Genomic DNA, 24,787 nt, shown 5'->3' on the forward strand with positions numbered 1-24,787 from the left:
TTTAAAAAATTTAAAAAACCCTATATTTACTCCGGCGAGCAACGTATCAACTATAATTACAATCGTAGATAAACCGTCGGATTGGGTATCGAACTTCCAATACTTATTAAAGGCTTTCTAAAAAAAAATAATATTAATTTATATTTAAAAAAAAAGTAAGAAAATAATTAACTCTGTAAAAACTACGCGGAAAAAAAATCAACTACGCGGAAACCACACAAAAAAAAATCAATTATACGGAAATTATATAGAAACCCTACAGAAAAAAAAGGCTGTAGAAACCCCGCGGAAATTAATTAATTTATTCCTAAAGTATAATTATTCAATATTACGGCAGTTATTAGTAATTATTAATAGTATTATTAAGGGAAAGAAAAAGTAAAAATTAACTGGTAATTTTTATTTTTTAAACCCTCTTCCTAATAGTTTGTTTAGTATATTTACTTTCTATTTTCCATCCGATGTCCATTTTTAAAAAAAATATTAATGTCCTTATAACTTCTTTTATAATTAATAAGACCTATAAAAGTATTATATAAGTAGTATTGAAATATTGAATTTATATATGATATATACGTTAAGTATATGCTGTTAGATATAAAGCTTATATACATTTAACTACATTTTGCATATTGTGGGGTGTACCTTCGATATTTGCACCTACGAATCGGACGCAGGTTGGCTGCAAATGAGCCCTACAAGGGGGGTCGCCTCAACTAGACACCGTTTCACTTTACTGCTTCTGGAAATACTGAGAGGCTCTTCAGAACTCTCTCTTTACCCCAGTTTTTCGAGTATCTGGACCAATCACATTCTCTAGATCACACACTTCTCCCCACACGCTAACAATCAACGAAGCCACGGACTGTGAGATCTCGAGTTGACCGCAATCGCATCTTACCGTTATCACACTCCTCCCATGGGCTATAACCCTCGTAGGCCAATCAATCAAGACATAATGTTTTGTGATCATGAAACGACAGATGGTCCTTTGTTGTCGGCGCGGCATCTCTTCATTGTCGAGGAACCCCAAAGCTCCAAAGTGAAAGCTAGGTACTTACCCCAGCTCTTGGCATCACGTCACTTTGGCCAATTTGGAATGCAGGGGTGGTTGTTGCCTGGCGTTTTGTGGATCACCTTGATGAGCTGCCTGCCGTGCCTGAAGAACAAATGGCAAGAGCAGGCAACTCTCCTGCGGTCTGTCCCGTGATTTCGCGATGAATTGGCGTCAAAGTGGTTCAATAGAGGGAGAGCAGGGGCGGCTGTTGCCTGGAAGGCACGTTGAGCGCGCTTACCCCAGATGGGTTGTTTGTATGGCTCGACAGGAGATAGAAAATGAAATGATATCTCCCGAAGCCGAGTTGCTGCTTCCTTCCTTCTCCTTTGTCGCACTCATCCTTCGTCTCTTCTTGTCAACTGAACTCGCCCTCTCAGCTGAAGTTCTTCGGGTTTTCCATCAGGTCCATCTCACTTCGACTTTGAGGTTGTTGATCAACCTTGACACGGTCGTGGAGTGCCCTGTCTCGCCCTTCTACTACACACACGCCCCATTGTTTGTTTACTTTCGGACGCGCCTTCACACTTCACACCTTTGTTTCCTCTTGAGACCCCGTCAGTTCGTCCGTCACAATGCCGCCCAGACGAGCAAAGAAGGAAGCGGCTGCCCCAGCCAAACTTCCGCTTGAAGACTGTCGCATTGTCTTTAGCGGCACCTTTGTTGGCGGTCAAGACCAACACAAGAAAACAGCAGAGTCCCTCGGAGCAAACACCACCGGGACTACCATCGTGCAGAGCGTCACCCATGTAATCTACTCGGACAAGAGCGCCGACAAGATAAGCGCCAAAGTCAAGCAGGCACACGGAATGAGCATCCCCGTTGTCAGCATCGACTGGCTGCTGAAGACCAAAGAGACCAACGCCCGACAGCCCGAGAAGGACTACGCTCTGGACTTGTCCTCTTTGGATGCCGCAAGCGACGCTTCCGTGGCTGACGCAGATACTGCCTCCCAGACCGACGGCGATGACACCAGAGGCACCAAGAGAAAGAGATCGCCGTCGCCAGCGCAGGATGGCGCCAAGGCTGATGGTGAGGAGGAGGACACTCTGAAAAGGTCCAAACTCGAAACCAAAAGGGCCATGGGCGAGGGTCAAATCTTGAAAGACAAGACTGTGCAGATCCCTGTGGACGCCGGCGCTCCATATGGCTACGCCGTTCATGTTGATCCTGATGGTGTTATTTACGACGCATCATTGAACTTGACCAATTCCACTGGCAACAACAACAAGTTCTATCGTCTTCAGGCAAGTCATCGTCACAACGTCGCCTGCCGCACCCCCAGACTAACTCATCAAATAGCTTCTGACGCAGCAGAACGGCCGGTGCGCTGTCTGGACGCGCTGGGGGCGTGTCGGAGAATCCGGCCAGCACGCGCTCATCGACTGCCCGTCTCTCCAAGATGCCCTGCAAACTTTTGAAAAGAAGTTCAAGGACAAGTCCGGATTGCTCTGGAGCAACCGAGGTGATAACCCCAAGCCCAAGAAGTACGCCTTTGTCGAGGTGAACTATAAGGATGAATCCGATGACGAAGAGGAAGCTGAGGGCGGCGCGGCCACGAAAGAAGAGAAAGAGGACCAGAAGCCTCCCAAATGCACACTCCACCCTTCAGTGGCTAAGCTCATGGAACTCATCTTCAACCAGCAGTTAATGGACAACACCATGGCGGCACTTAAGTACGATCGCAACAAGTTACCATTGGGAAAGCTCAGCAAGGCCACTATCATGCGCGGCTTCCAGGCGCTTAAGAATCTTTCTGAGTTGTTCGCCGACCCCACCAAAGCCTCCCAGTATGGTCTACCGTACCAGCAAGCGGTCGAGCACTTATCAAACACCTATTACTCCGTGATTCCGCACGCGTTCGGTCGTGACCGACCACCTGTCATTGCGGCCGACGAGCAGCTGAGGCAGGAAATCGAGCTGCTTGAGAACTTGAGCGATATGAAGGAAGCTAGCAACATCATGAGAATCGACAAGACTCAGTTCGATGTGCATCCCCTGGACAGACAGTACCAAGGACTCAAGATGCAGGAGATGACGCCTTTGGATCGGGCTTCCACCGAGTTTGCCCAACTGGCAGACTACCTGGTCGAGACACGGGGTAATACTCACGGTCTCAACTACCAAGTGGAGGAGATATTCCGTATCGAGCGCCAGGGCGAGTTCGACCGGTTCGACCAGAGTGACTATGCCGACGGCAAGATGAAGCTCAAGAAGAATCGCAAGCTTTTGTGGCACGGCTCCCGCTCCACCAATTTCGGCGGTATTCTCAGCCAGGGTCTCCGCATCGCGCCGCCGGAAGCGCCCGTCAATGGCTACATGTTTGGCAAGGGCGTCTATCTGGCGGATATGTCCAGTAAATCGGCCGGCTACTGCTGTGCATATCTCTCCAATGGCACGGCACTCCTCTTGCTTTGCGAGGCTGAGCTTGGCGACCCCATCCAGGAGTTGACTGGTGCCGATTACAATGCTGGAGAGCACGCCAAGCAGAACGGGATGCTTTCCACGTGGGGTAAGGGAGGAACTGGCCCGTTGAAGTGGAAGGATGCTGGCGTTGTGAACCCGGCACTGCAGGGGGTGATGATGGTAAGTTATTTTCTCGCTTCTGTTTTTGATACTGACAAGGAAGGGATGGTTGCTAATGAGAAGTTCAGCCCGACACCTCGGTCAAACCAGGCAACACAAACGTCCCAGGCTGTTCTCTGTTGTACAACGAGTACATTGCGTATGATGTTGCCCAGATTCGTCTGAGATATCTTTTCCGTGTCAAGATAGCTTAATCCCCTCTCGTTTCTTTATCGTCGATCTGGGTTGGGTTGGGGTATTGCGCGGAGTTTCGGAGTTGAATGGAGGAGATGGAAAAGTTGGTCTTTCGTACCTTGGTTGGGGTCCCTTGTGGGTTTCATTGCTCTTTGTTGTCATTGCCTGGTTACCTCTAAGGATTTACGAGATTAATGTACTTTACAAACTGGGTCCTGCGATGTCTGCAAGATGCTTTTCGAGGAATAAGCACCAGACCTCTTGAAAAGTGCTTGCTACGAGCTATTCGGTTCGGTATATAGAGCAAATATACGCCTTTTCTCAGCTTTCGTCGTCTACCTTTTGGCCTGCCAGGTAGGAAATAGCCACCAAAGCCACCATGGTGTCGCTGGCTCGATTCTCCGTGGACATGGTGAGCTGCAGTTTTGGACGCGGGTAATGACTGACAATGGGACGGAAGTCGAACGTCAACGGGAGCAGGCAGAGGACAATGCCGCTCTTGACCTTCCTCTTCTACAAAGACATGTAGAAGCTGCAAGAGTCTTAAGCACGTAAGAAGTCTGAGGCGCATACCCTGCAAGTCACTTGGAGGCTTTTATTTTACCTGTATATAGGTACCCAATAGGTTAAGATGAAGAAGGAGAGGGGTGGCCGATAGTGTACATGTAAGTTCCTGGAGGCCCTATGTCCTGGTCGCGTCCAGCCTTTGATCCAATAACTTCTCAAGGCTCTACTGGCAAACTATTACAAGCGCACATCCAACTTCAAGGCCAGCCAAGTGTGGTACCAACATTGCACGTTGATACTGGCGCCATACTTCACTCTTGAGTAGATTGTGAGTGCTGGGCTCTTTTCTGAATAGAGATCTGTATCTCTACCTACCTAGGTATTGATGCAGACCTGCAAGTCAAGTGCATACGCCTTGCCTATATGCCGTCAACATCAATAATTCCCACGCGGATACCTCTACCAAAATATGAACTTCTACGGCTTGTAGGACGACGTTTTTGGGAAGTTGAACTAGTAGGCTAGATTACCTCTAGTCCGACGGAGAGAGTTCCTTTCGGAGGTATCTGAGAAGCCTACCAGGGAGCGTGGTAGCTAGTCTTATATATATATATACGGGTTGCCGTGTGGTAGTCCAATGGTTTCCAACACCTAGGTACCTAGGTATTTTGACTCTTTTGAGACTGGGCTAGCCAGGTGGTACATATAATGTACCTCTAGGTAATAGGAGTATATTATTGAAGAGGTTTGTAAGACGTGCTATCGGTTTATATTTTCTGTTAACGCCTTATTGTGGAATTGCACGCGGGGAGGAAAAAGAAGGGATGCCTCTATAGGAAACAAAAAAGGTACTACTTAACTTTCACATTCACAGTCACCGCACGATTATAGAGACATAAGGTGCGGAGACAGTTCCAATCCTTAGGTAGGTAGTCTGGTTCCTTGTACCATGTAGAGCTTAAAGAGAAATGATGGTATGGGGAACTACAACGATAGGTAGGTACCTTTCTCTCCCAATAAAAGAAGCAAAGGACTGGACTTCTCGTGCCCTTATTGTAGCTAAGGAGCTCTCGGCCGCTGTGGAACTAGGTGCGCAGATGTGTTGCTGGTCTTATGCCTATCGCATCGCATTGACCTGCAGGGTAGTCCTTCTTCGCATTGCTTATTGACGGTGCCATTCGGGCATCGAACTTTGTGTTGCTTTAGAGTTAGGTATTGTCGAGTGCGATGTGAGGTTTCCCTTTGGTGTCTCTGTGTCTCCGTGTGGTGCTCACGGATGATGAGCGCAGATCCAGACGCTCTGGGTGGAATTCCCATCTCTGGAGGTACATTTACTGTGCAGGTAGGCAATCGTCCATGTCCAGAGCCCATTTGGTCAAGCCTCAAGCCGGCCCTCACTGACCGCCGTCAGCATCCTTCCAAGACAAACACAAAGTCCATAGAGTCTTCATCATACTGAAAAGGTAAGGCTTCTCTGTGGTTATTGCATGCGTCTCTTCACCTTGGCTAGGGGCGGAAATAAAGGATGAGGTGGACGTGTTAAAGATGCTGCTGAATACATATTTGTAACAAAAAAGAAAGCGCGCCCCAAGTCACAAGGCTTCGAACGAGTGGAAAGCAACCTAGATGACCAGGTGATGAAGGATTGGCTCCCAACGCTTGCCATACCACAGGTGAAAGCCCGAAGAGGAAAGACTGAAGCAACGGAATGTATAGCGATATTCCCTGGAAGACGTAAAGCAATAGGAAGACAACTTTGCCCGTTTTTGGTCGACCGTCCTTGGATGGAAAGTGATGATGAATAATGGAATGTCGTTGGAAGGGGGATGGGCGGCTCTCTGCGGCAGGGGGGCTGCCCCGGATTTTATAGTGGGTCAAAACTGGAGACTTCAAGTCTTGGCGCTCGCGTTTCCCGGCCGCGCCCGGTGTCCGCAGCCTCCGTCGCCAACCCCACTTTCAACCATCAAGGTGGCTGATCATTATCGAGGGAGCCTTTGATTCTGTCTGGGGACATCATCCATCGAGAATTACTTCAGTTGAGAGGGCTTCACGCCATCTCCCTGCCTTCATACCTTTCAGCGGGAACGATATACCTCAACGGAAACGCGCTTCTCATTCGCGGCATATCAATACCTCTATCGAAGGGCGCAAAGAGGAGCACGGATACTCACTCACCCGCGGAACTGACCGCCGGACGAAACACACGAAACGAGCATCTCAGCCGAGGACCAGGAAAGCCGCAGCCCTTGACTCACTCACTGGACACTATCGACCCGATGGCCATCACCAACACTAGCTGACACCAGCTTCTTTTCTCGCCCTTTGTACCATAAAAGACGCATCCAGGGATTGACTAAACACCCGTCACGCGCCCCTCCAAACCCGGGCGCTTTCCGCGCTCAGGATGAACATGAGCTCACCACCCACACCCGGATCCAACCACGGGCATGGAACGGAAGGAACTGGCAGGCCCAGCTCCCGCCCAGAGAAACGCACCTGCATCACCTGCCGCGCTCGCAAAGTCAAATGCGATGGCCGGCCAGACAAGTGCACCAACTGCGAGCGGCTAGGCTTCACCTGCTCTTACGACCCCAACACCATCGTCACCACGAGCATCAACGCCGGCGTGGGAGCTAGTCACCCAGTCACCTCCCACGAACCCTTCTCCGTCGACAGGCTGGCCCCAACAGAGACGGAGGGAAACGCATCCACCAGTACCACCACGATAGCACCAGTGGTGGGATTAAGGAGGATCAGAGCCCGACAGGCTTGTCAGAGTTGTCATGTCAAGAAAGCCAAGTGCTCCGGAATCATCAACAAATCCGGGCCAGGAGGAAGTGGAAGCGGAGGGCATCGGGGTTGCGAACGATGTCGGGCTCTAGGAATTGCATGTGTCCTTAGAAAGGGCAAGCGAGGTCTAGCTCTGCCAGGGATAAACAACTCTTCCCTTGGTGACGCCAGCGAAATGGTTCTAGATGACGGAGGCAACGGCATGCATCTCGATGACCCCCGAGATCTAGAAGACGACATGAACCACAACGGCAACGGAAGCATAGGTGGCCGGAGCACCGCCAGTCCCGCTCCCATCCCCAGCAACAACCCAGGAGCATCCGGCCGCATCGACCTCCCCCAACCCGACGATCCGATAGTCAAGCGCGCGTTTGACAACTATTTCCGGCACGTCCACCACCTGCCCATGTTCACATTCCTTCACCGCGCTTCGCTGATGGAACGCTACGACGCCGGCCTGCTCGACCGCGCCCTGCTGCTCGCCATCGTCGGCATCGCCGCGTTACTAACCGACCTGGGCCCCTCCGTCTCCGTTGCCGACCCAGAATTATTTTCCAACCGATGCATCGACGAGGCTGCCTCCATTTGCACATCCGAACTAGAAAACAGAAGCATCACCCGCCTCGAGGCTTTGGTAATCGTCGTCAAGCATCGAATTCTCTCAAAACGCTTCTCAGCAGCCTTCATGCTACACGCACTTACTTCAAGATTCGCAAACGTGCTCCGCCTAAACGTCGAAAACCCAGCCCTCTGCTTTCTCGCCCAGGAATCCCGCCGCAGACTCATGTGGTCCATCTACATGATTGACGCTTGGTTCGCCAATGGGCAGACCGAACTCGCCCTCTGGCCGGATCCAGAACGACAAATCCGCGTTCAATTGCCATGTAACGAGCGTAACTTTGATTTCGATCTGCCGGAAGTCACCGAACCACTGCGCCTACCATTACCCGGTCCATCCGGACAACCAATCCAGCTCCCCGACGCTGTGGGATTCACGGCCTTGCATATCCGTATGCACTGGCTAAGGACGCGGATCCTCCAGCTTTCGCTGCGCGTCGTGGGGCCAAACCCTGACCCGAACGAGCTGATGCAACTCCCGCTCAGGTGCGCGGAGTTCAAAGCGGAGCTGGACTCGTTCGAAGCGAGGCTGCCGCCTTCGTTCCGGTGGAGTGAGTCGAATCTCCGGTTACGGTCTTACTCTACGAGGCTGGGCATCTTTTTCATGACACATGTCTGGTGGAGGCAGTGCCACTTGGACTTGTATCGACTCTTCTTACCAGGACTGAAGGAGGCATTGTCGGCAAGTAGTTTGGCGCAGCTGGCTGGGAGCGCTATTGGTAGCCCCGCGGCTCCAGGACAAGGACAATGGCAGGGACAGAATGGCCAAAGACAAGGGCTGGTGGAATGGGCAAGACAAGAGTGTTATAGACACGCTCGCGCGATGGCGGATATGTTTGCTCAAGTACTGGCTTTGGGAGAGAGCAGTGTGCCGTTGGGGGATGTGGATCTGTCCGGGTGCGCCTTGCAGTGTGGACGGGTGTTGTATCATTCGTTTCAAACTCGCGAAAGGGGTCAGTCGCCGGCTCCGTCGGCGGAGGGAGTGAGGGAGATGGTCAGTGTTTGTTTGAGGGTCGCGAGGTTGGCGTGTCCGGGGCCGGCGAGCAGGGCTATTGTGAGTTTGCCCCTTTTTACCTTTCTTTTCTTTTCCTTTGCTTTTCCTTCCATTCCCACCACTTTCTCTACACCCAGCCAGGTACAGATGGGCGACGCTAACACCCACAAAGCAAACCGACATCGAAAAACTCTTAGCCGAAGGCCTCCCCATTAGCCAAGTACAAGTTCCCCAGACTCCTCGACCCAACGACCTCCTCACACCCACCACTCCCGCGCCCTTCTCTCCCGGCCCACCATTTGTCGCCATGGCCGGTCCCATCCCCTTGATCAACAACCCGCACGAACTCAGCCCCTCTCAAAGTCTGCTACAACCAGCAATGGCACCGCCCGTCCCACCGCATCCTCAACAAGCACAACAACCAACATCCCAAATGCTTCCACCCCTCTCGAGCTCCGCACCACCCCCACTGCAAGTAGGTCCAGGTGGTGTAAACCCAGGTATTGCACCTTCCCAAGCCTCCGCCATAACCACCGGCTCCAACGCCTTTGAAGAGATACTGAATGTGAATGGCATCAATTTCGGCGGGGTCGGTATGGGCATGACTGAGTTCTTTGCTCCCGACGCGTGGGGGTTGGGATTGTCGCCATTTCCGATGGGGTTGGGCGGTGGTGGTGACTGGACGGTGCAAGGGCAGGAACAGGAACAAGGGCAGGGCAATGGAAATCAGAATGGGAATGGGAATGGACAGCAGTTTCATGGGGATCATGGTTGATGGGACGTTCTGAGAGATGGTACCCTATGTGGGGGGAAAAAAGGAGAGGAGGATAAGAGAAGGACGGAATAGGTGTGAGGACATCTTCGGCGTGGAAGGTGGAAGCACTACGTCGTTAGGTCAGGGAGAAGGTGGGATTAATTGCTGGGAGGTGGCACGTTGATGCAACAGGTGGTCCATTTGTTGCAGTTGTTGTAAAGATAAGTCATGAGTAGAAACATACCCCCAGCGGGAAGTTAATGAGATACCCCTTTCATCATCAGGAAAACCATTTGCCTTATCCATGAGTACAGACAAGACCACTACGGGTTGGACGGGTGCTGGACCCTGCAGAATCTCTGGTGGACTTCACTCAACTTCACTATACTTTCATCTACCTGGGTATGCACTATCTTCTGCCTTCCGGGCGAGCGTGTCTTGATACGCTACAGTAGTTGATTATCACTACATAGATCTCCTTACCTTGGTACAAGAAAGCCGTAAGCGTGTTCCTATCTCTGTCCTCTTTAGCCTCGTGATCCTATTCCTTGGTAACCAGTACCGCCGGACTGGACACCGCAAACCAGACACACAGGAAGCAAACACCCGACGCGTAAGGTACACGGTAATCTACCCGCCCTTACTCTCCCAGCCAACCGCTGCGTACCTTCCATGTCCACGTCCTTGCCCCGCGTTCCCTCTAACTGCTCTAACTGTTACCGGCCCTTCATATAGCAGCCCCCCCCCCCCCCCCCCCCCCCCCCCCCCCGAGTCCCATTCAACAAGGAAGAAAAAAAAAAGTGCAGTTAGTATAGTGGTAGTACGCTCGCTCCTTAGACACGACTGCTGGGGGCCCCCACGGAAGTCGTCCGAGTTGAGTATCCCGGGTTCGACTCCCGGACTGCACAGTTTCCTTTTCTTTTTCCTTCTCTACCTTTTTTTTTTTTTTTTTTTGTCTCTGTCTTTTTGCTTTCAGGTTTTGGTTACGGTAGAGGTAGGTACCTAGGTGCATCGCGTTCCTCTTCGTCTCACCCACCCCTCGCATTACCTCACACTTGAGGTCCACGGCTGTATAGGTAGACTGAAACATTCACAGCTGAGGTGAGGAGATGTATAAACGATGTCTGTTCTGCAGAGCTCGGAAAACAACAAAGCAGAAAAAGAGGAGCGTGGGTAGGTCTACCACTTCACCAGTGCACTTTTGCTGGACGAGCGGTGCATCAAGATTTATGTCTCTGGGGGAATGGGGTGGGAAGACACATAGGTAGGTAGGTACCTACCTACTCTGCTGTGGCTTGCAAGTGAAAGCAGGAAAGTACCAGGTGGGGAGACACATGAACAGTAAAGTTTCTTGATAATAGTGGATATATAGTCCTTGGGGTCAGATTTGAATGCGTGAAAGTGTTGTACTGCTTTGTCATAGGGAGTATCTTGTGTTCAGATCGAGGGTAGAAGATGAAAAGGCAATGTTGAAAAGAAGTCTAGGACTCCTGAGCAAGAGGTTTTTCATTCTTGATCTCTATTACTTACTTACCTAGTAATGAGCGTATACGCGGTGAACCTTGGAGGACTGTTGGTCGTGGTCCTGTGATATTCACCGCGGTTTTATCGCCTTGGTTAACGCTTCAAGTCACTGCTCGGTAGTCAAGAGGAAGTTAATTGTGACGAGCTTGTTCTGAGTATCACTAGGTAGATTGAGCCAGGCTTGCCAGTTCTCCGCATAGGTGCCCAGACAAACAGGTTGAGAGCATGTTCAATTCTAGGGAACAATTCGGTGTATGTATCATTTGCGGCTGTTCGTGCTAAGCTTGTGGGTGGGAAATTATAGCATATTCCTCTACATTACCCTCTTTTCTTTTCCGTCAGTTGGTGGATCAAAGTCCCGTCCACCACAACTGGACCTTGGGATCCAGGGAAACCGCTACAGCTCCAAGAACACCAGTGTCCCCATAGGATAACTCTAAGTACTTGCCCAAACACCCGGGTAGACACCCGCGGTAGGAGCAAAGCTCACATTAGACCCTGTTGGTACTGCGTACTCCCACCAACACTCTTGTTCGGAATCTCAGGAGCCCAATGGTGTTAGTACAAGTATTTCTGTGAAGCAGTGAATTGGAGCGAACACTGCCAGCGCCGAACTCCCTACTTGGCTGCCTCAAGGGAAAGACTCGACCCATCTCCGGGTTCAAAGGAGCGGAGACGTCGATTTCCAGGCCCAAGTCAAACCTCCCCTCCCTCTCCAATCTGCTGTTTCTTCTCTTCGTATGAACACCAGCCTTGACCATCCAGACTATCTCGGTCAGCTTCTAGTCCTCTCCAGGCCGTGGCTGTTTCGCTTCGCAGTTCTTTCCAGGCTCAGAGTCAGTCTTGCCATCCCTTTTTGACACCCTTTCCGGGCTGTGGTTCGAGCTTGGCATCCTTCCATTCCACCAACCTTGAAGGCTGGAGCGCAGGCTTCGAGGTCTTTCGTGGTTTGGATTTTGGGCCCGGGGTATCGCAAGCAGAGATTGTGAGGTGCCCAGGGCTTCATGGATGCAGGCTGGAACTTGGCGTCCTTTATAGGCTTCGAATCACGCTCGATGACGGGCTTCGGCTTGAGCTTGGGCTTTGGCTCTCTACGGTTACGTCGGTTGTGGAATCACTGCCTTCTAAATTGCTCTGAGCCCTGGGCTGATGGAAAGTGGAATGGGGGAGTCATCCACAAAAGATATCTCCGCTGCAGGATTGCGGAATGCGGGGTCTGGATCACGGTGGTCGCATTGGAGACGGGTGGTGGATGATGCTTCCTGTGCTGTGTGACTTTCAAGTTTGGACAGCGCCTTCCCATCGGCAATTGACATTCTCATCTGTTGTTGTGATTGACCGCCTTAACATCGGATCGTTCGTTCGACGGCATCCAAGGAGACAGGAACGAACTGAGTACCTAACCAACAATGGTCGTCGTCGTTGGACGTCTTCATCATGGTGCAGCCGTTGGTTGTCAAGTTGTCGTGCAACGATCTGATGTCATCATCGTCTCCGACTTGTATGTAGTGTACACTAGACGCCGCTCGCCGGAGAACGTCACATCGCACGGTTGCCGCCTGTAGCGACCGTAGCGCACGGCCCACTCCGAGCATCCGATGTTTGGACGGACTTTGGACGGCTGATGATTCTGCAAACATGAAACGAACACCTTCAGTTTTTAAGGACAAGAGGAAAAAACCAAGAGTTCATCTGATCTCTTGCATCTTGCACTCCACCAGTTCTTCCAGGTTGTGCCAGGTTTTGGGTTCCTTGTCCAGATTTTGGTGCCCGGGAAATGCCAAAGTCAAAATGGGCTTCATTGTGGTACGATTCCACTAGTGTAGACTCCAGCTGGAGCTCCCTCCATAGAGATTTCCCGCTCCGAGATCCAGTGAGATCTCTGTGACACATTTTCGGGTCGTCTGCCTGCTCTTTTCTTTTCTCTTGCTTGGCCTTGGCTGGACCGACCGACCCCGCTCGGCCATAGAACGACGACCGATCACCTCAGCTTACCACTTCGGCCCGGAAAACCATCACATATTCACATTATCTGCTGCGGGCAATTCCCAGACCGGGGCAGCACGGGATCCGAATCACGGGATCGTCACTCTTGGCGGTCCCCGAGCACAATGCCACAATCTGTCCGTGACCTCTGTTACGCAGGTAATTCCCCGATCTGGTGCTTGAATGTGTCTCACCTTATCCAACGGGATCCATGCACCGCTCTTGCGTAACGGACTGGAGCTTCATACGGGTCGAACGGAGTTGCTCGAGGCTGACTTTGGTTGTTAGTTTCCTGCAACTGACTGACGATTTGACTGGACTGGTGAGCTTTGCATCGCAATCGTCAGTCAAAGGCCACTCACCGGGCCACCGACATCGTTGAGATTGATAGTCCCGCATCATCCAACCGTCCACATCGTCCACCGCCAAGCAACCAGCGCCGTCGCCATCGCCATCGCCATCGCTGGCGCACATCGCACTTCTCTCGACTGGCTCAAGAGCTAGCAATGAGGCTTATCACGACTAAAGAAAAACAACTAACCCCATCAAGGTAGTCCGGGTGCGTAGCTCGGCGGGGTCATTCTTCATCAAGCAACAAGCTTTCCCTGTCCAAGAAAGCGGTCCACCAATCCACCCGTTGGCAATCCCCCTTCCCACGTCCAGACGGTGTGAGAAAAAAAAAAGTGAATGATGGATGATGCACGTGGATAACACCGGCGCCGCGCCGGAGCAATTGCACCAACCAGAACGTTGCCCGCTAGGTGATGCTGGCCCTTGCTCGACCTCGTCGTCGTCGTCGTCGCCGACTTGCCCGTACAGAGCTCCGTCGTCGCTCGACGCTTTAGCGTTGACGCGAGGTGAGTTCATAGCTTCATGACCCGTGATCACGCGGCTCATTGAAAGCAACCAGAAATGGTCCAATCTTTGTTGTTGATGCAATGACATGCAAGATGCAATGCAGTGCGTTGAGCTGCTTCTTTGGCTTGGCATGTGTTTAGAATTGAACCCTTTGCACACACTTTTGACTCCTTCGGGTGGATCTCCCGTGTTAGGTAGTTACCAAGTGGTTGTGTGCGAAGGGTCTCGGAGCCGATGTATCTTGTCTTGGATGTTGTTGATAAGCCGCCCACGATCATGGTGTTCGCATTGACGGCCAAGTCGACAGATGGAGGAGGACCCCTCTTTTTTTATTTCGATTTTTTTTTTTCTTCAGTGTCCCAGTCCACATCACATCGAACGCAACTTCCTTGTTTTCTGACTGGTTCATTCATGTGTGTTTGTCTTTGACAACAAGGGTCTTCCATCCTCGCTCCCGGCGGCCCTTCACTCCTCGACCAGCGTGTCGGCTCCGGTGGTGAACCTTGGTGGTCTCCTTCACCTCTACCACCACCACCACCACCACCACCACCACCACCCGGAGACCCTTTCGGTGTCTGACTTTGTAACCTTATCTTTCAAGGAGGTCCCTCTCTTTTACCGTAGGGGGGGCCGATCCCTGTCCCGCCGTCCACATCCCAGCTGTTAAGGGTCTCCGCTTTCATAAAGATGTTAGTGCGAAATAGGAAAGACTTCACAGAGCCCCAGCACCTCAGCTGAAGAGAGACTGATAAGAACGACAATTACCACGAGCACCAAGACAAAAAAAATATTCCGAGAATGGAGGGGCATGTGTTTACATGGAAGCAGAATTAGGCAATGCCGATGATGATGATGATTATGCCTGTCATCAGAATCTCAAGGGTCCATCCGACAGCGACTGGACCCCCCAGCCGACTGACAAACTCGCAGGTCGCAGCTCGGTGTAGCTCGCTCGCATCTCGCAGGACGACAAGGAAGCGTATAAAGTCCAGACTTCATGGTCAAGGATGACTGAATGGTAGCTCCGAAACTATCAAGGGGACCCCATTCGCGCAGTTTCAAGCTGGCATGGTGTACACTACAGAGGTAGCTTTTTCCCACTTTCCCCGCATTTGTATTAGTGGTGTTTTTGAAGGGTGAACCATCATGGGTTGTCCGAACCATCTTTGAACCCTTTTGAGTAGCGTAGGAGGTTGACACAAGGGTCAAGGGTAAATGCCGAGGAGGGGAGGTCCGGACAAAGGTGAGTGTAGTGCAGTGTGCAGAGCTATCTTCATGATGAAAGACAATGCTATAGCCCCCATGTCCATCCATGTCTTGACTTTTTATAGGATAAAGGGTTGACAGCTTACCAGCCACATCATGGAACATCCTTCTTTTTTTTTTATGCTTTCGTTTGGTGTCTCGGAACTTTTGTTTTGTTTACACTACTCCATTCATCGTTTGATGTCTTGTCTTTCTCGCGCGGCTGGTGGATGGACACACTAGCAGCTCCGTTCAGGCGGGATCCATTTATTATCGTGTAAGTCGTTTTGATGCGCTCCATTGATCGGTTGATACTCGGTTGATACAAAATGGATCCTCGCTGTTTCGGGGTTGTTTTGATAGTGCCAGCTGAAGTTGCTCCATCCATCTGCTAAAGCCGTCGGTCGGTCCAAAATACCAAGCCACCATCAGGGTACCAGGATGTTTTCTTCAAACCTCTCAAAACCTCCGTTCGTCATGGGCTTTCATGGGGGGGGGGGGGGGGGGGGGCGTCTCACAAGTCTCCACGTGCTCTCATCGGTTGATGGGAATTGGATTGATCTTCCATTCTCCATCCACCAAAAATCATCTGAGGCTGTTCACCATCTTCAATCTCTGCTGATCATTGCAAACGGTCTCCAATACGTGTGCCACTCGTCTGGCTGGTGGCTAGAGGGATTTGCAACAATGCCTCCATGTCGCGCGCGCCCTTGTCAGCAAGCGGTGTCAACATTTCATGTAGTTTGCTACTATCACAAGCAAGAAAACTCCCCTGTCCGTGCCGTTGTTCGACCCCCTCCCCTTCCAGTCCCCCAGCACTGACTTACACGCAACAACCCCGGTCGAGGTTCCTTGTCGTCTGAGAATCCCGGAAAGGCGGCATTCTACCATTTTTTTAGCGCTGCAACATTGGAAGAGGGAAAGCGGCTCGAAAGCGGAAAGTTAACCCTGCAATTGGACCCTAACCCTTGTCGGCGGGCATAATAATTATTCTGCGGCGATATCAATGAACGAACGCTTGCCGTCGTTGGGGTCAGCAGCGTGCACGCACTTGTGTGCTCTCAATCAAGATCATGATCGCAATGCATGGCGGCCATGTCGATGAGAGATTGCCATTGTCCAACCGTAGACGCCCCAGTGCCAAATGTACCGCTTTCCATAAGAAAAGAGAAAAATCGACGCCTCAGATTCTTTGGTTGATCTGGATGCCCAGTCTGACCATTCGGCTTATGTTTTGCTTCGCCTGGACACCAGAGACAATGTCACGAGTTGCAACGGAAGTTCTGGAACAAGGCAGTATTACGAGGCCACATTTTCGAGCCACACACACACAGAGACACACACAATCTGACCAAGGAGGCGCCATTGCCGCCCTCCCTCCCACACCATCTAATTTGCCTCTATGGTATGCTTGTTGCACACAGGAGGGCTGCCATCGGTGTGTCTTGACCCCTGAGATCAATGCCCAATGCCGCCCTCCTCTCGTGTACACACCATTCAGTCACCCGCCCTCTAGACGCCGAACTTCAATTCGCATGGCTTCGCGTCTTCCGTGCCTCGTACATCGGATATTGCCTTCCATGCCGGGAGGGCGGGCGAGAGCAATGAGAGGTCAATTGCGAGTCAATGAGCTGTCCGGGATACCCGTACCAAGACCTGTTGCAAAACCGCAAAAAGCTTTTTTACAATCGGTGGTTGGTGGTGATTGTTCTGTGATCTTCCGGGGTCCTGACAGGCCTAGGATGGATGGAAAACGACATGGAGGGGGGGGCATTGAGAGGGGGAAAATGGAAGGTGGAAGGCGATTATGCTTGCGAATGCTTGGCGTATCTGTGTATGCATAAGATACTACATACCTCTACATATGCGGTTGAGTGGTACAGTACCAGTCGTGCAGACGCGCGTTACATTGTCGATAATGTGGTGAGAATGGAAATGGAATCTCGCCCGCGGCCGATGAGTCGTCGCCGTTGGTGAGATAGGTAAGGTACTGTAGTGTGTAGATATGTACTGTAGTCTGGAGACACTCACTGGACGCGTACCCGTGGGGGATGAAGTTGGCCTTTGCCCGAGATACAACCAATACCCACCTTTCTTGCGTGGTGGTCGTTGATAATTGAATACTAGAACTAGTGTTCTTGTCATCGCACCCAGATTTAATCCGACTCGTTCTTGTGCGCGTCCGTGGATTGCCCCTCCTTCCTAATTTCGCCCATTTTCATGCAAACACTGTAACTCACGGAGGGGTCGATGGGTGCATGTGTTTTTTTGGCAGCCAGGAAAACCCGTCGGTATCAAATCTCCGATCATCAATGCTCCCCAGAACGGCACAAATGCGACTCATCGCACATTTCCTGGCGGTGGTTGGTGTCTACGTGGCAGAGACACCCCCCCGGCACCTAGGACCCTTGTCATATGAGGCTTGCCTCGCTGCCGGTTCGGTTCCCTGTCTGACAGACTTCCTGACTCTGACTGGAGACTGACTGAGGGCCCCCATTTTCCGACCAGCAGCCTTTACAACTAACAGACACCCTCTATCCCTGTGGCTGTTCTGTTAGCGGAACTGAAAGAGGTATGTAAACAAAAACCCCGGTTAGAGGTAGGTTAGTTGCAAGTGTCAGTTTGTTCTTGCAAGGGCTTTCCCATGACAGCACTCACAAGAGCGAATAACCGGGCGAGATGGGACATCGCGGTGGAGTTGGACTGTTTACCTCTTGCCTTTTTTGCCTCTGAAACCTGTCGACATTGACAATTGGGGTTCTTTCTAAGAGGTAGGTAGCGTTGGTACATACTGTAGCGCCTGCCACACGCGTGGGGTCCTTTCTTTTCTCACAAAACGGAAACTCGAGCTCACGCGGTGCCGCCAGCGAGTGACAGTTGCAGCTCGCTTGAGCAGACCGTACATGAGGCCCTTGCACCCAGCATCCAGTCAACATCGTCGGCGAGGGTCTCACTCTCTGACTGCTGGGAACGATTGGTAAGAAGTCAAGAACCCATGGCGGGGCTGGTTCCCGATTCGAAAGACAAGCTGGTTCTCATTGGCTGTCTGGGCCATGTCTTGGCTCCACCCCTAGCTTTGGTGTGCTTGCGTTAGGCTGCTCCACTCATGAGAGTCGGTGGTGCATCCGTCGACGAGGGAACGAGTCCTTTTCGACGACGCGAGAGGCAGCGACCTAGCGACTGGACTGGACTGGTGGTGCTCCTCCTCCTTCCACTCACTCCCGTCTTTCCTCCATGAGTCCATAGTAGGTCCAGTCTCCTCCTCCCACTTTTCTCGTCATTCCAGTCTCCCGAAGCTCCGGACGGGTCGTCGACAAGAGGCCAGTCATTGCCTAGGCCGACTACCTAGTCCATAGCGTCTGCTCATCTCTTCACTCTCTTTGGCTGTCGTCTTTATATCCTTCGTTTCATTGTGGCGATCTTGGTCCAGATAGGTACATACGCTACTCCTGTGCGTGGCGGTGGTGAACATGGGATCATGATGCTCGCAAGCGGTTCGACCTTCGGATGTAATGCAAGGCAGCGACAAGGAGCGATGAAAGATGAGAGATCACATATACATACCGCATACAGGGCGGCCTGTGAGAGGCCGACGAGGACCATACAAGACAGAGTGATGGCCGCACGCTTAGACAATGTGGCTCCCCTACATGTCGCTCCCATGCTGGCCGCCGCTGTCGTGGGCCAACCCAGAGTCGGGGATAGAGACTACCAGAGGCTACTTGGGCACGCTATCGACTATACGGATCTGTTCGGCACTGAATGTGGGCGTAGTGGGCGTCCTTCGCAGTAAGCGGACGCGTTAGTGGGCGGGATTGACGCCTAACCCGCAAAAGGGCGATCCCAAATGATAAGGAACTTTGCCATGATAAAAGCTGCTTCTCCATCCTCTTCTCGGGCAAACTCCTTTTTTTATTTTTATTTTGATATCAGCAAGATTCACATCGCGACCACGAGATACAACCCCCCACCCGCTTTGTACACACTAGAGATCACCATCTCCCCATCCGGTCCCCATCCATCAAACCATACCAAGGAGGGGGCCCATCGACTAGCTAGGAAGTGACCTCGAGATACCAGGTAAACAAACCGGTTCTACGTCACCGCCGAAGCCGCAGCAGCCGCATCATTATCTTTTTTTTTTCCCCTTGATTTTATTTGTTTTTATCTTATTTTCCCGAGAAATAGGATCCCGCCATCCAGTTCGGTCCATTCCGAGAGTGTCACTCATCCCCCCGCTAGTTCCAAAGCATCATACGCAGTACATACCTCCCGGTCTACATACCCCCCCTCACGACCTCTGTCTCGCCAAATTAATCGGCATGGCTCGCAAAAAGAAGTCCGGCTCCACCAAGACCCCCGGTCTCCCTGGCCAACCCCAGACGCAGGGTCACCTCTCGACGGTCCCCAAAAAGGTCCCCATCGACCACCGTCCCGAGACTTCGTGAGTAGAGCCTCATCCATCTCTCTTCACTTTTTTTTTTATATCATCCACCTCCCTCCCTCACTGGACATTGCACACTATCGTCTTAGTGTAGCAATCCACATCACACACATCCTTCACAATGCTAACAACAACACACAGTCCATATGCCAGCCCGGCATGCAACCTCCCCTTCGCCAGCCCTATGGTGGTTGCCCTTGATGTCCTCAAGAACAAGGCCCCCAAGCTCTATGCCGCCTACGACAGCCAGAGCCCAGAACTCCCAACCGTTTCCGAGGAGATTGGCCATGTCATTGTCCACTACCTCTACACCAACAAGTACGAGTCTCTCAAGCCTCTGGGTGCCGATAAGCTGGCCAAGCAAATAGTCGAGCTCAAGACGGCCATCAAGGTCTACATCTTGGCCCGTGCCTACGAGCTCCCCGACCTTGTTCGTCTTGCCGAGCGTAACATTGAGAAGTTTGGCGATGGCATGGCCCTTCCCACCCTCCTTGAGGTCGCCAGTGACGCGTACCCGAGCCTTGTCGATACCGACCAGTGGTTCATCGGCTACCTCAAGAAGCGTATCAGACTCCACCTCAACGATGCCAGCTCCCTCCTCGGCACCGATCTCTTGAACCGCCTCAGCCACATCCTTTCCCCCAACAAGATCCTGCTCAGGATCGTTCTCGAGGTCTGCTGCGAGCAGATGACCAACCCCAAGCAGGGCCTTGCCAGCCCCATCACCACGGCCGAGTCTTCCCGAGCCACCTCCAGGACAAGGGATGTCTCTCAAGACGAACGCAAGCAGTCTCCTCTCGCCGAGGAGGCCACACCTGAGGTCGAGGCCGAGCCTGAGCAGGCTCAAGTTGAGGTCAACAGGGCTCCATCTGAGCTCGAGGCCGAAACGGTCCCCGAGTCCGAGGTTCGTGAACTGTTTGATGATGACACTTCTGAGTCGGACCTTGAGGCTAAGACTGAGACACAGGTCGTCGCTGCCGTTGTGCCCAAGAGCGAGACCAAGGCCGAGCTTCACGGTCGTGACCGCAAGGATTCCGGCAAGGAGCTCAGTGACGAGCTTCCCATCACCCTCAGCACTGAGCCCGTCATCAAGGAGCTCGACGCTGCTTCTCATGACCTCCCTTTCCGCCCTCGCGTCAACCGGGAAGCCGACTCTGGCTTCTGGGAGCCTACTACTCCTGGCGAGGCTGAGGCCAGCAAGCGGCACAGCTTCTTGGAGCTGCAGTCTGCTCCTGGCGTTTCCGAGCTTTCGGCCGAGTCCGAGGAGGATGCCAAGCAGGACAAGGGCAAGGCCGTCGACGCCGAGACCGAGGCCGCCAACCAGTACCTCCACCTTTCCGCCATTCCCGAGAGCGGCGAGACGGTTGTCGAGTCCACCACTGAGGATGCGCTCAAGATCTCTCAGGAGGCTGCCGTTGAGGAGGATGCCGAACCCCAGACTACAGAGAAGGTAGAACCGAATCCTGATTGTCCAGAACAAGAAGCACGACTAACACGCTACCAACAGGCTGAGACCACACCTGCTGACAATGAAGTCGACTCCTCCGATGTACCTGAGCAACAGCTCGGCGATGCCGCCGCCGAGAGGCAGGACGAGGCGCAGCATGAGCATGAGTCATCCCCAATCGCCCTACGTGATGCCGCAAAGTCCGTTGTCTCCTTCGCGGTCAGCGACGACCAAAAGGCGGAATTCGGTGTCGTCCAAGAACCCCGGACCGTTGGTGCCGATGCGGAGACCAAGTCCACCGCCGGCGACCGCACCGGCGCCGAGCCCGCCGAGTCCGCTCTTGTATCAGCTCCAAAGGTTTCGTCGAAGATAGGCGTCTCGGACAAGACCGAGGAGCTGAACGGCGCCGTCCACCCTGGCATGAACCCCAGGTCCAAGAGCTGGAAGAGGAGACTGAGCATGCGCGTGCCCGTCCTCTTTGGTCGCGGCATGTGACTTTCTTCGTGCATTGATCATGACGATGTTGCGGATGATGATGATGATGATGATGATTGCAACGAATTGAGGGTGTTGCCGCCTAGGAGGAGATGAATGAAGGCTGATGGACATGACGATGAACATCACATCTCTCTCCTCCCTTTGGCGGCGAGGGATGCTGTACTATTTTCCTCTTTCTTTTCTCTGTCTACGGTTCTTTCCTATGAGCGATGATCGCAGCGTGGTTGGGCTGCCGTTTGGTTTTTTGATCTCATCTTGTTGTTGTTGTTGTTGTTGTTGTTGTTGTTGTTGTTGGGGCATGGCATATGCATCTCTGCTTGTTTGTTGTTGCGGCTGCGGTTGCTTTTTTCAGTTTTTGGATTTCGTATATCCATGGGCATCGGGCGTTTTAAGGATCATCTTTTTCCTATCTGGTCGGTCGTTTGGAATTAGATATCCACAATCTTTTTGCGCGCAGTTTGAAGGTTCCTTTCGATGAAGGTGAAGATGAAGATACCTATCTGAGTGATTTACATGCACAAGTCTGTTTGGCAAGGAGTTCTTTTTGCGTTTACTTCCATCTCCCATTTTCTGCATTTTCAGTTTCATTTCCATGAAGGCGGCATCGACCTAGATTGGCACTTTGACTGCTTCAGAGCAGATCACGTTACGAGCGCTGGAAGGACAAAATACCTTTACATTACCCTACAGATACCACATAGCGAAAATACCTCAATGATACCTACCTAATATCAAAAATCCCGGACTGGAATGAGCAGGCACTTTAGGTGATGTTGTTATTGAAACGGCGTTTTAAGATGCTAGAGGCAAGTAGTACCTACCAGCAGTCTTGAGAGATCTCGATGAACCAAGACAACACACAAGACAGTCTGTCTGGTGGCAGATATCTTGTGTTGTCAGCAGATCACCAAGGTTGTTGGCCATTGAGGTTCACAAACAGCGGAGACCTGATCGAGGTGTCATTTGGATGGACCTTATAGACCCCGCTGTTAGGGGTGTGGTTATAGGGCTGGCTGGTGGGCAACATATACGTAGAAAGTGGGGGGTTCCATTCGACCCGCTGTGGGAGGACGGCACGCAGACCCCGCCTCGCCCCCCATTCGGCAGCCGTCTCCGAGGGCCTCAGCTACCTGTACCTTGGTAGGCGTCAACGCCCGCCAAAACGCCCAATGCTACCCCGCTATGTAGGTATGACAGCCTTCTCCAAAAAATTACATGCTCCCGTCCTGCTTCCATCCGATTCCTGCTCCCGCTCCCGGCAGACATCCAACCTTGGCAACCTTGACGGCTTTGTTTGTTAGACCAGACTTGTAAGATGGAGTTTGAACCCAAGATCCGTAAGTCTGAATACCTATACATTGCAATTGTAGGAAGGAATGAGTAAAGCTGACATTGTTCCTAGGTACGGCCTCTACGGGCGACAAGACGTCATTTGCCTACGAGACCGCCAGGAAGCGGTGGCCCATCATCATCGTAAGCCTCGTCCCATCTTCTTGTCTCGACACACCACCAACGAATAGCCGCTAACCACCACTTATATACGCCATAGACCCAAGCCATTGACGATGTCTACCGTACCACCGGCCAAACCGACGACGCTGAGAAGCGCGAGGAGGGCAAGAGGATTATCAACGACCTTGCCACGCTCAAATACGAAGTCCAGCACGACCGCGCCCTGACGTTCGTCCGCCCAGTTGTTCCCAATGCAAATGCTAGTACATATACACAGAAGAGAAGATGTGCTAAGACAGCAACAGGCCAATTCCCGACGATGGCGTCTCCGACGTGGCCACCTACAACCAGATCCTCGAGTCCCTCGGCAAGCCCACCTGGCTGAACGTCTCCTGGCTGTTCAGCGAGTGCTACCTCTACCGGTGCGTCTCTCTTTCCATCCCTACCCCTTTTCCTGCCTGGCCCATACATCATGTCACATCCATAAGGTGTCTAACCACCCTTCCCAACAAACAGCCGCATTAGCACCTCCTTCGCTCTCTCCACCCACTGGAAGAACTACGACATCTTCGCCCGCCAAAAGATCAAGACCTTCCGCTCCTCCCGCCCCGCCGTTCTCGAGCTCGCCGCCCGCTACAAGGACCTCATCACCCAACTCCGCTCCCACACCGGCGAGACATCGGAAGAAGCCGACAAGTTGCTCTTTACCGAAATGTGCGAGATCTGCCTCTGGGGCAACGCCACCGATCTCTCGCTCCTGACTTCCCTCTCGTACGAAGACATCCAGAAGCTGCAAGGGTCCGAAGCGCGCAAGAAGAGCGAGGCCAACATCCTTGTGAACGATCTTGAGGAGGTGTACAAGCAGTTGGTGGAGGCGAAGAAGGCCGGCAAGACAGCAAGAGTGGTGGATATCGTTCTCGACAATGCTGGGTTTGAGTTGTATGTGGACTTGATTCTTGCTGGATACCTCTTGACGGCGGGGCTGGCGACCAGGGTGACGCTGCATGCCAAGTCGATTCCTTGGTTTGTCTCGGACGTCTTGCCGGGGGATTTTGGTGCGCTGCTGAATGCTCTGGCGGCACCCGTGCCGTTCTTCGAGACGGCTACCGAGGAGGAGGAATTGCAGGGCAAGACTCCCGAGAAGCTTTCCGACAAGGAGAAGGAGGAATTGTCGTTCTTGTTCCAGGAGTGGTCCGTCCTTCACGCCGAAGGCAAACTCGGCCTGCGCGCCAACCGCTTCTGGACGGGCCCTGGCTCATTCTGGCGCCTCGTTGATCCCAACGCCGACGAGCAGACCAAGGAGTTGGCGGAGGACTTGCGCAAGAGCGAGCTGGTTGTGTTCAAGGGCGATTTGAACTACCGCAAGTTGGTCGGTGATGCCGAGTGGGATCCTACCACGCCGTTTACAGAAGCTATTGGACCACTTGGGCCGGGGTCGGGGATCAATGTCCTGGCATTGAGGACGTGCAAGGCGGATGTTGTTGTGGGATTGCCCAAGGGAATGGACGAGGAGTTGAGGGCACGGGAGGGCGGAGGGGGAGATTCGGGAGCGAGAAAGTGGGCGTGGAATGGCAAGTATGCCGTTGTATCGTTCTCGAAGGGGGCGTAGAAAGGCAAGAGGGCCAAGTCCTCCGAGCTTTGGTTGTTCCTTTTTTTTATTTATTTTCGTTTCTTTTTGTTCGTCTTTTTCCTGATCGTCTGGCTGATTGCTTACACAACTATAGATCTGCATAAAAGAGTGTTAATAGATGGTTCTTGGATCTAGATGCTTTTTCTTGCTTCTCCTTCATTCATTTCAAGTTGTCTGCTTCCCTGTTTGGCCAGCTACATCCCTTTAATTCACACCAAAAGGGTCC

The 24,787-nt window shown here is 52.3% G+C and overlaps 5 protein-coding genes and 1 non-coding gene across 6 annotated transcripts; 5 read left to right on the forward strand and 1 right to left on the reverse strand.

Moving 5' to 3' along the window:
• Window positions 1-1,425: 1,425 nt before the first annotated feature.
• Window positions 1,426-4,139, forward strand: B0T23DRAFT_740 (PARP-domain-containing protein). The gene is made up of 3 exons (XM_062841723.1): window positions 1,426-2,301; window positions 2,357-3,640; window positions 3,709-4,139. The coding sequence occupies exons 1-3, from the start codon at window positions 1,630-1,632 to the stop codon at window positions 3,832-3,834; spliced, it is 2,082 nt and encodes a 693-aa protein (XP_062696408.1). The 5' UTR covers window positions 1,426-1,629; the 3' UTR covers window positions 3,835-4,139.
• Window positions 4,140-6,282: 2,143 nt separating this feature from the next.
• On the forward strand, window positions 6,283-9,887 carry B0T23DRAFT_328367 (uncharacterized protein). Its single transcript, XM_062835682.1, has 2 exons — window positions 6,283-8,783; window positions 8,896-9,887. Exons 1-2 carry the CDS (start codon window positions 6,726-6,728, stop codon window positions 9,496-9,498), a joined length of 2,661 nt encoding a protein of 886 aa, XP_062696409.1. The 5' UTR covers window positions 6,283-6,725; the 3' UTR covers window positions 9,499-9,887.
• Window positions 9,888-10,277: 390 nt separating this feature from the next.
• B0T23DRAFT_t1 lies at window positions 10,278-10,385 on the forward strand. Its single transcript has one exon. It is a non-coding gene; the product is annotated as a tRNA-Lys (tRNA).
• A 2,534-nt stretch (window positions 10,386-12,919) lies between these two features.
• Window positions 12,920-14,123, reverse strand: B0T23DRAFT_433656 (uncharacterized protein; the record flags this gene model as incomplete). The annotated part of the gene is made up of 3 exons (XM_062840458.1): window positions 12,920-13,487; window positions 13,731-13,969; window positions 14,005-14,123. 3 exons carry the CDS (start codon window positions 14,121-14,123, stop codon window positions 13,183-13,185), a joined length of 663 nt encoding a protein of 220 aa, XP_062696410.1. The 3' UTR covers window positions 12,920-13,182.
• Window positions 14,124-19,511: 5,388 nt separating this feature from the next.
• B0T23DRAFT_368552 (uncharacterized protein) lies at window positions 19,512-21,825 on the forward strand. Its single transcript, XM_062836449.1, has 3 exons — window positions 19,512-20,438; window positions 20,502-20,984; window positions 21,042-21,825. Exons 1-3 carry the CDS (start codon window positions 19,656-19,658, stop codon window positions 21,474-21,476), a joined length of 1,701 nt encoding a protein of 566 aa, XP_062696411.1. The 5' UTR covers window positions 19,512-19,655; the 3' UTR covers window positions 21,477-21,825.
• An 862-nt stretch (window positions 21,826-22,687) lies between these two features.
• Window positions 22,688-24,714, forward strand: B0T23DRAFT_1027 (uncharacterized protein). Its single transcript, XM_062831718.1, has 5 exons — window positions 22,688-22,816; window positions 22,882-22,952; window positions 23,029-23,159; window positions 23,237-23,353; window positions 23,448-24,714. The coding sequence occupies exons 1-5, from the start codon at window positions 22,795-22,797 to the stop codon at window positions 24,538-24,540; spliced, it is 1,434 nt and encodes a 477-aa protein (XP_062696412.1). The 5' UTR covers window positions 22,688-22,794; the 3' UTR covers window positions 24,541-24,714.
• The last annotated feature ends 73 nt before the right edge of the window (window positions 24,715-24,787 follow it).

The sequence above is a fragment of the Neurospora hispaniola genome (assembly GCF_033458365.1).
Source record: "Neurospora hispaniola strain FGSC 10403 chromosome Unknown B0T23scaffold_1, whole genome shotgun sequence".
In the NCBI taxonomy this organism is placed as follows: Eukaryota; Fungi; Ascomycota; class Sordariomycetes; order Sordariales; family Sordariaceae; genus Neurospora; species Neurospora hispaniola.